The following is a 16,647-nucleotide window of genomic DNA, read 5'->3' on the forward strand; positions in this document are numbered from 1 at the left end:
TAAAACACACAGGAAAACATTGGACAAGATGTAAATGAAGTGAATAGTTTTTTTTGTTGTTTGTTTGTTTGTTTTTAAGATTTTATTTATTTATTTTATTTGAGAGAGACTCCAGGGATCATGACCTGAGCCGAAGGCAGTCGCTTAACCAACTGAGCCACCCAGGCGCCCGAAGTGAATAGTTTTAAACACCTTCTCGTGGAGGCTTCCTACCACCATTGCTCATATTCTTACGCAGTCTTTCCTTTGGGGCGAGTTTGCCATTAATGACAAAAGACTTAAATCTACTTCCCACTGCCTTTGTGATGCATCACCTCTGGGCCCACTTGTCAGGCCCGGCCGGATCCCCAGTTTTGAAGCAGGTGGCACCTCGCAAACAGCAACTTTCATAAGCAAAAGCAGGGGCTCTGCCACCGGATTGTTTGCTGGGGCTGTGTTTTCAGTATTCTCCCACGCTGGAGTTTCTTAGCAAAAACCTTTTAAGATGCTTTCGGTATGAACACTTTCAAATAGACACAAAAAACAGAGGGAAGAAAATAATGAACTCCCACGAAGCTCTGTCCTGCATCATGGCAGCTCGCCCTACACGTTCGTCCACAGCACAACACTATGGTCACATTTCTGAAAACCCATGAGTCAACCTCTACTACAAATCCAGATTCAGCTTCCCTAACTGTGCCCTAAAGTTTTTATAACTCCCCTCCCAATCCAGGATGCATCAGAATTCATGTGCTACATGTGAGTTTATGTTTTTTTCTTTTAATTTTTTTGAACCCAGAACCGGGGTGCCCAGGTGGCTCAGTCAGTTAAGTGTCTGACTCTTGGTTTTGGCTCAGGTCATGATCTCAGGGTCATGGGATGGAGCCCCACGACGGGCTCTGCGCTGGGCGTGGAGCCTGCTTGAGATTCTGTTTCTCCCTTTCCCTCTGACCCTCCCCCGCCCCACTCTCTCTCTCAAAAACAAAACAAAACAAAACAAAAACAAAAACCTAAGACAAAATACAAAAAAACAGAACAAATGATGTTGAGCTGTGTCAAGTATCCCGGCCAGTTATCCTGTAGTAGAGGAACCTTTTTTAGCCACATATTCATTTTGTGGCTACTAATTTAAATCCGGAACAGAACTGCCAAGCCTCACTTAAGCGGGCACAAGCAGCCAACACCACGCTGCACCCACACCCACGCCGAGCTGCTGGAGATCAGGGCATCAGCACCGTCCATGTGGGCGCCTCACTCCTGCTTCGGGTCCCTCGCACACTGAGCCACTGCTGCCAGTGTCGACACACTTATTTTTCACGACTGCTCTCCAAATGCCCCAGTGCTGCCACAGAGACAAGCACGGCCATTAGAGCCTACCCGGGGCCTCTGCCATTCTCGCCAGGGATGACGGTCCCATGCCCCCCCCAGCTCAGAACATGCTATCATGCACTGCAGACTGGGGTATTCTCTGTTTAACTGCCAATGTCAAGAAGGTAACAGTATCCAGGAGTGTCTATACTATCCCGAAGGCCAGCGCCCTCTGCTGGGGTCAGGGCAGTGGGCCTTGGCCTAGGATTCACCACCAATGGCTGTGATTAGGGCAATGAGGAACTACTAGATTTACCCTTTGCAAGGTATTTGGGCCTGGAAACCCAAAAGCTCTTTACTTATCTACTACTCTGGTGGGACATCTACGCATTACACTCACAACTCTTTGTAAAGACCAAGTTTGCAAATATGGGACATGCTTTCAATAGGATATTTGGAGGACACAAGAATGGGGTGACTTCCCAAGCAGGAGCAAAGACTGGTAGGTGTGGCCCCTCTGCTGGGGCCTCTGCAGTCACCATCTCTGCTCCCTGCCCCTTTCCAGCTGCCAGGCTTAGCACCCCTGTCCCGTGAGACCCTGCCTCTCTCCAGGGAAGCCAGCTGCCTGGGGCTTTTGAATACTGATCCTGTCTGTGCCTTCACCCACTCTATGTAAAAACACAGCCTGCCTCAAGGCCATTCAGGCTGGGAAACAGGTGGGCTCTGAGGTCAATTCCTTCATTCTCCACAGTGAGGTGGACAGAGCAAAATTCTGGGGTCCCTGGGACCACCATTCCTCACTTGTCCTTCTCAGAGATACTTAAGACATCCACAATGGGACTGGGACATGTTTGAGGGAAAATAGGACCCAAGCTCAAACCACAGGCCCAAACAGCAGCCCCAAAGCAAGGCCTGAAAAGGGGACAGGGCACGGGAACATAGCTCAGGCAGCAAGTGGAGAGGCCACATCCAGGGCTTGGGTGAAACATGCCAGTGCCAGGGCAATGGGGCAGGAGGCGAGGGACGGGGACAGGCAGGGGGCAGGACTCAGCTGCCCACACCAGACATGCTTCCTTTACGTTACGTTGGCGTTTCCAAAGCAACTCAGCATAAAATCCTTAAAGCAACACACATGTACATACACATACACACTCTTATCTGTTTTAATTCCATCTGCCTGATGGCTTTCCTTCTAGTTCGGATTCTACTTCTGATGTCTCTATCCTAGAAGACTTATCCCTCCCTCTCTGTCAGCTGCACACTCTGTATGTTCATTTTTATACCTCAATTAAAGGCCTTCACTTAAAGGGAAAATGGACAGTCTAGAAATATGGCCCAGTGAGAAGGAAGCACAGATTCCAGAGAAGGCTCTAGCCCCACACAGGGCCTGAAAGAAGGGCGTTGGGGTGCCCGCCCATCATCACGGTGCTCCCCACAGTCTGGGGCCCATTCCTCTCCATGAGCCCTGCACTAGGCACTGCTAGGGAGAGGGTGGGGGGAAGTGGGGAGCCCCTAGCAATATCTTCCTAGTCAGGATGATGCCCCTCACCCCAACTGCAAACCCAACAACTCTTCTGAACGACCAGAAAGACTTACCCTTGAAGGCTACCTCCCAGCGACCCAAGGAGCGGTTCCGGCTGGCAATGACATACTGGTAGCCGACCCACAGCCTGCAGGAGGGTGAAAGGCAGCAGACCTCAGCACAGCAGGGAGACAGCCATGGACGGGGTATGAATGTGGACACCTTAGAGTTATAGTGACCTTTCAAATACCAAGCTTGTAAAGCAGTAATGATTTTTTAAGTTTTGATACTTAATTTTAATAAAATGTATTAGAAGTCTAAACGATAAATTCACAGGTCAGAAAAAGTTGTATCTTGGGTAACTCCTGCCAAGGCCATTCTTATTGGCTGATCCAATACAGTTTTCACATTCTATGCAAGAGCAATCTTACTCTTGGGGTATATACAGCCCATGAATACAACTCTTGCTGAATATGCTAAAACCACAGAATGGCACGCTCTGAAGGGGTGAATTTTATGGTATGTGAATTACATCTCAACAAAACACAAACCCGTGCGAGTCTACAGTGCAGTGTTGGGTAAAACCATGCTCATGGTCTCCCACTTGGTCTCCGCTTCGAGGCAGCTCGCCCCAGACCTGCAGTGTGCTCCTGAGCACGCACATCACAGCACTGACGGGGCCACGCCCGTGGTCCTGGCCGACTGCCACAACCACCTGCTGAGTGTGTGCCTCTCACCCCAGCCTTCCAGCCACAGTCCTGGAGATGCCTGTCAGCATGCCCAATGCCACCATGGGAGATCTGGATCGATGCCACTCTTGTCCCTTAAGCCTACTGCCATGCACACGCCCACCCTGGGGAGACAGGGTGCTTCCCCACCCAGTGGGCTGAACCTTCTTGCTTCTCCATGGACTCACAATCACCCTGTGATCTACAAGTTATTTTTCTCACTTTGTAGCTGTAGAAGGAAAAACAGCAAGGTGACTGTGATTTGCCAACATCACAGGTGTTAACGGTGGAGCCTGAACCCAGCCAGGGTCTCAAAATGAAGGCTCGCTCTCCACCTGCCACTGTCATTGTGCTCCTACAGCAGCGTGGCATCCCTGAGAGGGAGCGCTGGCCATCTGGCAACCCCTACAATCCATTCCCCTACCCCCTGGCTGCGTGGAAGAGCCAGCAGGACACCACCTCCAGGGGAGGAACACCACAGTCCTCAGCACACACCTGCCCCCCAACAAGACCCTGGAAACTCTGGGCTGGGAGATGCTGGCAGCTGACCACAACTGCCACATTTTCTCCACGTCACAGAGCCTTGGGGTCAAGAGCCAGGCTCTGGAGCCAGACTGCGTGGGCTGGAACCTGGGCATGCCCCAGCTAGTGCGTGTCTGCAGTTACGTGTTCACCCACTGGCCTCCTGTGGTTTCTGGGAAGACTGAACAAGTGTGCCGATGGGAAGCACTGAGCATAAGGCCTGAAAGTTCTCCTCTTTCTCGGAAGGAACCCCCATCCACTTGCATGGCCTTCCTGCCAGGCCCACGAAGCCCCATCAAACAGCCCCTCCCAACACAGCTGCAGCTGAACCCAGATGGGAGCCAATGAAGGGGACTGGCCCGAGGTGATACAATGTGGCAGCTCATCCCTGCCCGTCTAAGAGCTCCCAACATCATCCTGATGCCTGCTCTAAACCCCAGATCTCTATTTGTTTCCAGTGGATGGGGCTGCCCTTCCCCCAAATGCCGGCCAGCTAAGCCTGCGGAGTGTCATGGGTGGCCAGAGGCCATGGCCTCGGTGGGCATCCTGCTTGCTGGGCGGCAGCCTGACCTCAGGCCCAGGAGCCCCACCTCAGGACTCACTTGTGCTGGTCCTGCCAAGCGAAGCTCCGCTCTGGCTGGTCCCATTCCTGGGCCAGGACGAAGCGCAGCTCCTGGTCGGTGGAGAAGGTGGCAAGGGAGCCGTTGACGCGCTGGCAGGTCTGCGCAGCGTCCCAGTAGTTCTCTCCGCTCAGGTAGACCCGGTAGCAGCTGGCCGTGCCTTCATAGTGATGCCATCCTGTCGGGCACTTCCCTAGGAAACATGAAGGGCGGGAAGGGGGTTGTCCCCTAAATTAGGATCCTTACTCCAAAATGCAAGTAGATATGCCGCATCTGAGCAGAGGTCAGAAATCACCCCAGAAAAATGGGGAAACTGAGGCTCAAGAAGCAAGCTCTGCCTGTAAGACCACATATGCTGTGAAATGCAAGTTTCTCTAAGACACAGATGCAGCCCAAGGCACAAGCACATTCAGGGACTCCTCTCATTTCGGTAAGGCCTTTGACTGACTTGGCAGTAAAGACTGGCTGCTAAATGCATTTTGGTAAAGTAGATTTCATTCTCAGGTGAAATCTGGTTGATGAGATGGCAGAATTCCCCATGTCTGCTCACTGCAAGCCTGGCGGGGGTGAACAGAAGGGCTCCCCGCCCACACTGCCCTCACTGCCCCAACAGCTGGCTCTCTGGCCACTCCACCAGCAAGCCCACTGCTTCCCGAGCCCACTCCTTGGCCCTCCTTTTCTCTTCACATGGGTACTGGCCAGCACTCTCCTCAAACAGAAATTCAGGGGATGAGAGCTGGAAGTGCCACTGGGATAAAGGGACCAGCCCCTGCCTCCCACAGACGAGAAAGTGAGGCCCAGGTGGTTGTGCAGCAGGCAAAGGCAGAGTAGCCAGTGGGAGCCTGCATCTCCCTGAGGTGGGCCACCCCACATGTCTCCTCACCAGGCGGACCCACCCCCCACCCCCGGGCTGGGAAGACTCCTACCCTACTGTATGGCTGGCCTTACGTAAGACCTATGACCTGTTCCACAGGATCTACAGCCTTCAGGTGCTGGGGTACCCACCTCCTAAGCACACATTAATGAATAATAATAATTTTTAACAAAGCCAACTGTTAACCCCAACTTTTTAATCCATCTACATCCTGCGGAACTAGTAAAACTTCGGAAAGATGGATGCTCATGTTTTTATTATTTAGAGCCTATGTGTGTAACTTATTAACAGAGGTACAGAGATTACAAGAGAGGAAATGGCAGCTCTGGCCCGGAGCCAAGGCCTGCCACAGCAGTGCTGCAGTGCGACAGGGGGACAGCGCCACCTGCCCACCGGGGAGGACCCGCTCACAAACTGCTGAGCGTGCACGAAGGCTCTTCACGGTGGGCCAGAAGCCAGCCCCGAGATCATCCCTGTTCGGAAGGTGCGCGGGGTGCGCAGCACATGCCTGCTGAGTGTGTGGCGCGGCCTTGAGGGGCAGGGGGATCACCAGGGGAGACTTTACTATGGTTCCTAAGCCCCCACACGTGATGCGTTCTGCCCGCCACACCCCCTCCACGTGGGTTCCGCCTTGTCTCCAGACAGAGGTGGTGACACCGAGGAGCACAGGGGCCAAGCACCTCGGCTGGCAAGCAGTAGGGCGGGCTTCCACCCCGGGCTCCTCGCCCATCACCCTGGGATGGGTCCAGAGGAAACCCGGGATGGCAGCCGATGGTGGGGAGCAATGGAAGGAGGGAACATTACTTTCTATTGGCTCATCTTTTCTTAATCATTTGAAATTTGTGGATTTATTACCTCAGTAGAAATATTACCTGTTCCAAAAAAAACAGATAAGCAATGAAAAGAGCTAGTGTGAGTTGGGACTCCACAGGGCGGAGTCCCCCGTTGGCTGCATGACCTTGGGCGGGATGACCTCTCAGAGCCTCAGTTTCTTCACCTGCCAAGCTTGCCCAGTGCCCTTTCAACCACGAGAATCCTTGCAGTTCACAGCTATTATGGATCAAGGCCGAGCACTGCATCAGGATAGGGAATGGCTAACGCCAGCTCCGCACTCGCTCAGTCTGGGTTAGACAACCCAGGAGCTGAAATGCCCCCCCGGTGCTGAGTGTCTGTGGTGTGTGTGTTGGGCGGGGGGGTATTAACATAGCCAACAGACTCCTAGGCTGCAGGAGACATATCACATGTCAGTTCCTCCTGTCCTGGTGCATTGTACCTACGTATGTCATTACGCCTGTCTGTTTAGGATTGGGGGGCGGGGGGGGAGTTCGGTGTGTCTTTTCTGTCTATCAACCTTCTTTAATCTTGTAACGCTCCTTTAAAATCTTAATGTCATAGGGACATTAACTAGTCTCTTCAAAAACGGCTTAACGACAGAGGTAGAGCCTTCCCTCCTCGTCAGCTGGACCTAAGCTCTGGGAGCTTATTTCTCCATCTACCAAACGGCTGGTATAGTCCAACCCCAAAAAGCCTCTGACTTGTGGAAACAAGCAGCCTGGTTCCAGAGCCTGGGTTTGCATCACGGCTTCACCACGCAGGGGCTGAAGGGCCATTTTAGGAGGCACACCCCTCGTCCAGCCAAGTGGCCCTGATGGCCAGGGGCCAAACGGGGCAACAACGCTTAGGTCCCGGACAGGGCAGGTCTGCAACTTACTGCTAAAGCGCACGGGCTGAGCCACATTCACCGCGTGGAAGTGCTTGGGGTCGCTGCCTCGGGCCCGCCCCGGCCGCGGATCCACAGCCTCCTTCCCATGATAAGGACGCGACTCTCCAGTCACTTCTGAAAGCAAGAAGAGAAACGGGCTGTCAGCACTACTCACACAGCAGCGAGGCACACGGCCGCCAGGGGCTCTCTGTGGCCAGTGCCAAATTAAAGTACAGCATAGTCAGCCTACTCAGGGCTGGGAAAACCAGGTCGAGGGGAAGACAGCACATATTCTCGTTACTCAGGTGTTCTTTAAAGTCTAGGAAACCTTGCTGCTCAGGCCGAGCAGGTCACATGCCCTCCTCACTGAAATTATTCATTTTGTTTTACTATCACGAAATGAGGTCTCTCCTTCATTGCATTTTCTAACGGGCACAGCACAGGGCTAGTCATTCCTGTGGAAAATCCCTCAGCAGCTCTGGTTCCGTGGCGGGGATCAGTGAGGAGTCTCTCCAGAGGCCAGGCTGCCCCTTGCACCCCAACTGCCTGGGAGCTTCCCGTGAGCGTGAACGGGGAACCACTGTGTGATACCCTCCTCTGCACTACTCACACTGGGCCTGAGTTGCTGTCTGAGCAGCTGCCTGCAGGTTCCTCTCAGTGCAAGGCCAGGGCCTTCTGACATTCCTGCCTGGCTCCCGGGCGCCTGGCACAGGCCCCGTCGTGCAGCCAGCCTCAAGCACAGTCAGAAGTGCGAACAGGAAGCTGAAGATGAGGAAGACTTCTAGTTTCATGGGTCATGATCTAATAGCAATTCGCAGGTGGGTGCTTCCACAGTCTCTCTGTGGAGTTCTCCAACCCTGAGAGCACCACTCTCCTCCCTCTCAAAGGTGAGGGGTGATGCGGAGACGTGACGTAAGGTACCCAAGGCACAGAACAGGAGACAGCCAGAGGCAACGTCCCATCCGGGCCACTCTCCTCCCTCCTCTGCCTGCATGGGGGCATCTTGGTGCACGGTGAGGACACCTGGTGCAAGGTCAGGACAAACAGCGGTGACCTTGGTCTGCATGGCTGCACACAGAAGGAGGCCGGCTGTGCTTCCCCATGGCCACCTCCAGCAGGCCTGAGGCAGAGGACGTGGGGCACACGGGCATGGCGTGGCACGTGGGTTTGTGGGAGACCTGGCTCCACAGCGCTCCACTTGACTGAAGCTTCGCCAGCTATCTGATCCTGCTCGTGTCGCAGACTCTGACAGTTTTTATTTCATAAATAACCTGTATTTTTCCTCATTGTAAAATAACAAATCATTCATGTGAAATAACTGAGAAACACAGAAGTCTGAAAAGCCAAAACATAAACCACTACTATGCTAGGGTCTGCCGCCCTCCCAGTCTTTTTTTCTGTACAAATCCCTAAAAATATTGGGATCACGTCACTCTATTTTATGATTTGCTTTGTAAGCCTGAATTTAAACAGCTTTCCATATTCTTAAATGTACTTAAGAACATCACTTTTAATGGCTGCACAGAATTCTGTGAATGGATTTAGTTATCATAATCCCCAATGTTTCGAAGTTTAGGTCGTTTGCATTTTGTCATTACCTTACAAAGGGCTGCACAGAACAACCTGTACAGAAATCTGTGTGTGCTCCTCCTCGTTTCCTCCTGCCCTAGCAGCTCTGGTTCCTTCCCCATTATTCAGTACAGTATTTCCACAGCCCTTCCCCAGGCACGTGATGGGGCTCAGGGGCCATCCAATTACAAACCACTCTAAAATATAAATGTGCTACCCATGTCTGAGAGAAGCTCAATTCAAGGCAAGACCTCAGAGGAGAAGCATGTTCAAGGCCTTTGGTGCAACCTCACCGCCAACAACGACCTCATTGCAGCCACCTGCGTGCTGCAGCTGCTCTCTTCGGGGCAACATCAGCTCTCCAGGACCAGGGTGCCCCATCCACACATCCTGAGCACTGCCACTCCCGGCAGGGGACTGGCAGTTCTGACACAGGGCAGTGCTACCATGGCCATACCCCCACCCCCACCCCCACCCCGGGGAGGCAGGCAGAGGAGTGCGGAGATCCACACTGGGCCTCTAAGAGATGGCTGACTAGAGACAAGGAGGGCTTCCCAGCAGAGAGCACAGCTTGGGCAAAGGCCAAAGGTGGACACATTTGGGACAAGCTCGAGGGCAAGTTTGGGTGTGGTGAGCACGTTTCCCTACACCTGATTTTCATGTGTCCCTCTGTCTGCTCCAACGAGCAAGACCTGTGATTCCACTTTGGGTCTTGGCCTCTGGCCCAGACCCAAGCACAGCAGCACCTGGTAGAGGACAGGCCAAACTGTTCACAGAGACAGATAAATCTGGGGCACAGGGCAGGGAGAGTGCTGCCGGGGGCTGGATGCTGGCTGACTGTGGAGGGGGTGTGGGGCAATAGGCAGAACAACTCAGGGAAGTCACCAGAAAGCCAAGTGGTGATGGCAAAGCCACTTTGCACTGAGCAGGCTTCTCTGGTGGCTCAGGTGGCAATTCTGAGCCCTTCTCTTTTCCATTATTTCTCTTCACAGCCAAACGCCCACACCCATGCCCTCATCACTCATGTGTTCAGCACCACCATGGGAACCCACTGGCACAGACCAGGGACTTCCAAGTGTCCTGGGGGCCAGGAGAAGCAGGAACTGGGTGCAAATGGGGAAGAGACAGAGTTCACTGGAGTAGCACCCCTACAGACCCCTTAGGAGCACCTCTAACAACACACAATTTCCTTCTGCAACTCACTGACAGCATTTCCCCTTCGGGCCAGTTGGCAGGTGTGAGCTGACACCTGTGCAGCCGGCCCCGGAACTGGTTTCGGGATGCAGACACCCCAAAGCAACTTTCCCTCTCCCTCTGTCTCCTGTTCAACCTCAGTGTGCCAGGCACTCCAGGCATGGGGAATATAGTGAGCAAAACAGCAGACAATCCTGTCCTCCCTTAGTGAGAGGTCATGCCCTCGGTCCGCTTTCTCTTCCATCCAGCAACTGGCGGTGGGCACACTTATGCCCCGTGACTGGGAATGGAAGAGTCTGAGTGCGCATCCCAACCCCGGTCCCCAGCCCGGCCTGCCGTCTTGGAAGGGGTGCTCTCTGCACCACAGACCGCTGTCTGTATTCTGCTCTCTTCAGGTGTCCTCGCCAAGACTTCAGAATAGCTCTGGCCACCAAAGACGGATGAAGTGCATGGACAGAGACGTGAAGCAAGGAGGAGCCAACATGGTTGACGTGGTATTATAAAAACTGAGGCAAAGGGAAATGTCTTCCAGATGGGAAAGCAGGCTCAGAAGTGTTATGAGGCTTGCTTCACAGTAGTAGTGCAAAATAGGAGATGTGAGCCTTCCACTTGCTCCAGGTCCACTGGACCCGAGCCTCCTCCCACCTCACAGCATGGCCACCAGAGGCCTGTCCCCGCCCATCTTCCCAAGCTGTGTGCTGCGGATGGGGGTGGGGGGTGTGTAGTGCTCAGGGCAGCCGCCCCTTGCTCCACGAGGGGCACCCAGCATGCCAGGTTTCCTGCTTTCCCACTACAGGCCTCACAGGGAGAGCTGGGGGGAGGAGGGGTCAAGGCATAGGAGAGCCTTGAGTCCCAACAAGGAAACTGAGTCAGGGCAGGCAGCGGCATGCTTGCTTCCCAACATCTGTTATTTGCAAATAAAGGACAAAATGTGACTGATCCTAATTTGTGTTTCTAGGATTGTATAACTTGTCCAAATATGGCATTAGGGTCCAGATGAGCTTGTAACCTCTCCAAATAAAGGGCAAGACAGACTGGAGAGTCTCCAGAGCTCCCAGTAGTCAGAATGCATGTCACTTTCTTTCTTTATAACGAAACAGGCTTAGAATCATGGCCAAAAATCCAAATGTAGGTAAGTAACACTTGCTTACCAAAAGAGGATTTCTAACATCAGAGAGCCTGAAAATATAAAATTTTGAATGGTATTTCCATTATGTTGTACATTCTTTACATTGATTCTTTTCCCTTCCAGCTAGGCCCAGGGACACCGAGCTTACTAAGAATCTCACTGAGGGGCACCAGGGTGGCTCAGTCATTAAGTGTCTGCCTTCGGCTCAGGTCATGATCCCAGGGTCCTGGGATCAAGCCCCGCATTGGGCTCCCTGCTCAGCAGGAAGCCTGCTTCTCCCTCTCCCACAGCTCTGCTTGTTCCCTCTCTCACTCTATCTCTATCAAATAAATAAATAAATAAAAATCTAAAAAAAAAAAAATCTCACTGAGGCTAAAGGTTTACTAGTTTGGGCAAGCCCCAGGACTGCCATCTTTGTCTCTGTTCTATCAAGGTTTCGAGACCTATGCTTCTGAAATAACAAATGAGCACTTTTGCTTTCCCATTTTATACCCACATGTGGATAATATGTAACTCAACACAGAGAATAACTGCAAAAATACAGCTCTGTCAGTTCCAAGCTCAAAATCTGCTTCCCTCCTGTCGCAAGGATCCACAAATGTCTGAGGCACAACTTCACAGAAAAAATGCCTTACCTTCCACTAAGGCCGGTGACAGAAGCTGAAGCCATCAGATAGCCCTATGACACACTCAAGATGTGGCCTTGGGTCTCAAGTGCCAGCAGAGATATGGCAGAAGCAGAATGGCCTGGTAGGAATCCTCACCCAAGGTATGTATGTATTAATTCTTATTTCTTATGTATACCCACAAGATGAAATGGAAACCCGTCTCCCCTCTTCCCAGCCCCCTGCTCCTAATCCCATTTCCTAAAAACATCTTTTTTACTCATTTCTTCTGATATTTTGTCCATATTTCTAAATAATAGGTTCACCCAGCTACTTCCAGTTTTATCAATTTTGAATGTCGTCCATTGACGTAATGTTAGGACAGGTACAGATTTAGCTCATATATACTCTTATCCACCTTCCCAACAGAGTAGAATCAATTTTGTAATTAAAGTTAGTAGAATAATGTAATCATGTACACTTAATGTACAAAGGTTCTTCACTTGTGAGCCAGAAAGCATACTAGGTTATTTCGATTCTTTACAAGCTTTTTTCCTGGAGTTAGTATGCGCATTAATTTTTAAATTTGCTTAGCTTTTGGTATATCTGCTGCTATTCTTTCCAGGTGCTATAGCAAATAACAATGGCTAGCAATAAAAATGTTAAACACTTGAAACATCACATCAGAATCTCCTGGCTCCACTTCTCCCTCAGAAACCCCTCCTCTAGTCCCTACCTTCTAGCACCAGGCTGAATAGGCTGCTGTCTGGGCTGGGGCATGGCTGTAATCCTGGGGTCCATTTGCTGTCCTCCTGTTCTGGGCCCTCTTTCCTGGACCCCAGGCTACCTTCTTTTCTGCTTTACCCTCTCCTTTGACAAGACATATCTTCCTAAGAAAGGGCAGGGCAACTTTTCTGAGTCTGTCCATATCTGAAAATGCCTTTATTCCATTCTCATGCATGATAGGTTCCTCTGAATGTAAAAAATCCCAGATTAATAACATTTTTGAAGCTTCTAGTTAGAGATATCCAACTGAATGAACATATTCATTCACCTCTAGTCTCTCCTGAAACTCTTAATTAGAACAATAGTAATGGAATTCTTAAAAAGGCATAGTCACAAGGACAAACAGAACAGGAAAGAAGATGGCAAAGTTGTAAAAACTGGAAAACAGAAGTAATAATTAGCTTGAAGAAGGCAACCATACATTGTAATTTGCCTGGGGATGATCTTGGTTTATGCGTGTTGTCCCAGTATCCTATCCAGTTTATTAGCATTTGTCAGTCTCAAGACTGTCTTATTTAAGAAGCAATCACTCAATTTACTTGAGCCCAGAAAGCTAAATCCTAGGCCAACGGGTGGGCAAGTAGAAAAGTAAAGTACCTATATCATGTCAACTATACTTCCATTAAAATTTTAAAAAAAGGAATCTGGCAATATTTAGCAAAACTACATATACATTGACCCTTTGACTCAGCAATCCTGTATTTAAGAATTTACAGTGAAGATACATCTTCAACAATTTGAAAGGGGGAAACATGTATTATTTACTGTGACATTATATTTATTTTTTTTAGAAGATTTTATTTATTTATTTGACAGAGAGAGACACAGCGAGAGAGGGAACACAGCAGCGGGAGTGGGAGAGGGAGAAGCAGGCTCCCCGCTGAGCAGGGAGCCCGATGCGGGGCTCGATCCCAGAACCCTGGGACCACGACCTGAGCCGAAGGCAGACGCTTAACGCCTGAGCCACCCAGGCGCCCCAACTGTGGCATTATATTTGATAGCAAACTAATGAGAACAACCTGAAGGCCCATACATAGGAGGACTAGTTAAATAAAGTACAGTATGTTCCTAAGATGGAGTGCAAAAGAGTTGTAAAAAAGAATGAAAAAGATCCTTATGAATTAATATAGTGACTTCATGGGCATTTTGTTAAATTAGAAAAAGAGAAAAATGGGCACCTCGGTGGCTTTTCAGTTAAGCGTCTGACTCTTGATTTTGGATCGAGTCCCGACTCGGGCTCCTTGCTCAGTGGGGAGCCTGCTTCTCCCTCAGCTTGTGCTCTCTCTGACAAATAAATAAAATCTTTAAAAAAACAAAACAAGAACAAACTCCAGAAAGATAAGCCAGAAACTAATCGAATTACTTACCTATAGGATGTGAGTAGGAACAGGGAAAAGGGAAAAAGGAGAGGAAAGAGAACCTTTTTTATTTTGGTAGGCTCTATGCCAACGTGGGGCTTAAACTCACAATCCCAACATCAAGAGTCACATGCTTTACCAACTGAGCCAGCCAGGTGCCCCCGTGGAGAACCTTTAAAAGATTTTATTTATTTATTTGAGAGAGAGAGAGCAAGGAGGGTGAGGGGCAGAGGGAGAAGCAGGCTCTCTGTTCAGCAGGGAGCCTAATGCGGGGCTCGATCCCGGGACTCCAGGATCATAACCTGAGCTGGAGGCAGGCGCTTAACCGTCTGAGCCACCCAGGTGCCCCAAGAACTTTTAAATATATGTTTTTATATAGTTATGACTTCTGAATCTTGTTTACATTTTACATATCCTAAAAATAAATCAGTTATACAATCTTGTGAATATACTAAAAAATGTGAAATTATATATTTTAAAGGGGTGAATTTTATGGCACATGAATTTTATCTCAATACAAAAACATTAAAAATAAATCAACAAGATGAGAAGGCAAAGTCCTAAAACTAAATACAAACAGAATGAAATGTTAACATAATCACCCCCAAGAAAAAAAGGAATGAATGCTAGTGACTTCTGACTTGAGAACTGGCTATACCCCATCAGTGGGAAACAGCTTAATAACATAACAAACTACAAAGAAATCCTGGAATTTACTTAGTAGGTGTGTTCTTGGTAGTGGTATAGGAGTAGTAATTCCAAAACTACAAGTATTTTAGGACTGGCCAAATGGATACATACATTCAGGGTGTTGGGAACCACAGTTCTTACTATGGGAAAAAGAAGATAAAAATATAAGATGGGAGGAAGAGAAGAACTTTAGTATAGATTAGAATCAGAGGTATCAATAAATATGAGCTGCTTATTTTTAAAAAGGTTTCCTAGCTCAATCCACTGAAAGAAATGCCTAGACGCTATGATGTCCAAATAACTATGAGCATAGCAACCACTCAGATCTTGGTTTCTGAATACCATTCCTCACCGAAAGGAACAGGACTCTTCAGAGAAATGGTTGATTCCAGGTCTGGGGCAGGAAAACTGTAAGATGAACCTGGAACAATATTTTTTAAAGATTTTATTTATTTATTTGACAGAAAGAGAGATAGCGAGAACAGGAACACAAGCAGGGGGAGTGGGAGAGGGAGAAGCAGGCTTCCTGAGGAGCAGGGAGCCCGATGTGGGGCTCGATCCCAGGACCCTGGGATCATGACCTGAGCCAAAGGCAGATGCTTAACAACTGAGCCACCCAGGCACCCCCTGAATCTGGAACATTTTGCAGTGCCAGGAAATAGGAAAGATCTTTATAAAATAATATAATTTATTAAGTGGAGTGCATATGGTAGAATTACAAAATCACCATTTTTTAACCACCACTATTATAACTAATTCAGACAAGAACCATCAATATAAGCTAAAACAACTGGGTGTAAGGTTGTTGGAGAATACCTAGAATACCACTCCATATATTACTTGTTCAGATTACTTTTCATTACAAAGGAGGAGGGAGAGACATTTACTGTACTGAAATATGGCAGACATTACCTTAACCAAGTGATCAAACTTAACATCACCAGTAATGGGACAAACTGACCTCATGTGCTCCCAATGGGACACTTTATGGCCTGCTTAAAAACAAAGTCTCACCTGAATCTAATCATGAGGAAACAGACAAGCCCATATTGAAGGACATTCTACAAAACAACTGGCTTGGACTCTTCAAATAGGTCAATGCCACGTAAGATCAATAATAATTTTTTTTTTAAGATTTTATTTATTTATTTGAGAGAGAGAGACTGAGAGAGAGAGAGCACATGAGAGGGGGGAGGGTCAGAGGGAGAAGCAGACTCCCCGCTGAGCAGGGAGCCCGATGCGGGACTCGATCCCGGGACTCCAGGATCATGACCTAAGCCGAAGGCAGTCGCTTAACCAACTGAGCCACCCAGGCGCCCAATAATAATTTTTTTTTAAAGGCTGGGGACACTTCTGAATTACAGAATAAAGCTAGATGGCAAGAAAATACAATATGTAAACTTCGAATAAATCCTGAATTTAAAAACAAAAAACCTGTAAAAGATATTTTTGGGGACAAATGAAAAACTTCAAAATGAACTGTATGCAACATAATAGTACTATGGTAAGTTTCTTGCACATGAAAAGTGTATTGTGGTTATGGGATTGTTGTTCTTCTTAGAAGACAGATGAAGTAGGGGTGCCTGGGTGGCTCAGATGGTTAAGCGTCTGCCTTCGGCTCAGGTCATGATCCCAGGGTCCTGGGATCAAGTCCTGCCTCAAGGCTCCTTGCTCAGCGGGGAGCCTGCTTCTCCCTCTCTCTCTGCCCCCTCCCCGCTTCTTATGCACTCTCTCTCTCTCCCCCTCTGACAAATAAATAAAATCTTTAAAAAAAAAGAAGAAGATAGATGAAGTATTTAGGGGGAAATGTCATGGTATCACTAACACACTCTCAAAGGGTTCAGAAAAAAACATGTAAAGAAGCAACTGCAGCAAACTGCTATGGATAGGTGAATGCAGGTAAAGAGCAATATAAGCATTCACTGTATTACTCATGTACCTTTTCTACAGACTTGAAGTTTCTCATATTAAAAGTCAGGGAATGATGGGGCACCTGGGTGGCTCAGTCATTGAGTGTCTGCCTTTGGCTCAGGTCATGATCCCAGGGTCCTGGGAATCGAG

The 16,647-nt window shown here is 49.1% G+C and overlaps 1 protein-coding gene across 6 annotated transcripts in view; it reads right to left on the reverse strand.

Moving 5' to 3' along the window:
• DGCR2 (DiGeorge syndrome critical region gene 2) overlaps positions 1-16,647 on the reverse strand; it is a 90,772-nt gene that overhangs the window by 34,840 nt on the left and 39,285 nt on the right. For 3 of the 6 annotated variants that reach the window (XM_044920866.1, XM_044920864.1, XM_044920862.1), the window contains 3 exons: positions 7,265-7,390; positions 4,662-4,872; positions 2,884-2,957 (listed from right to left, as the gene is read on the reverse strand). In XM_044920866.1, the coding sequence (XP_044776801.1) occupies positions 2,884-2,957; positions 4,662-4,872; positions 7,265-7,390 (411 nt within the window). Of the gene's footprint in view, positions 1-2,883; positions 2,958-4,661; positions 4,882-7,264; positions 7,391-16,647 lie in introns of all 6 variants that reach the window. The other 3 variants (XM_044920865.1, XM_044920863.1, XM_044920861.1) reach the window with 1 other exon arrangement.

The sequence above is a fragment of the Neomonachus schauinslandi genome, chromosome 14 (genome assembly GCF_002201575.2).
Source record: "Neomonachus schauinslandi chromosome 14, ASM220157v2, whole genome shotgun sequence".
Taxonomy (NCBI): Eukaryota; Metazoa; Chordata; class Mammalia; order Carnivora; family Phocidae; genus Neomonachus; species Neomonachus schauinslandi.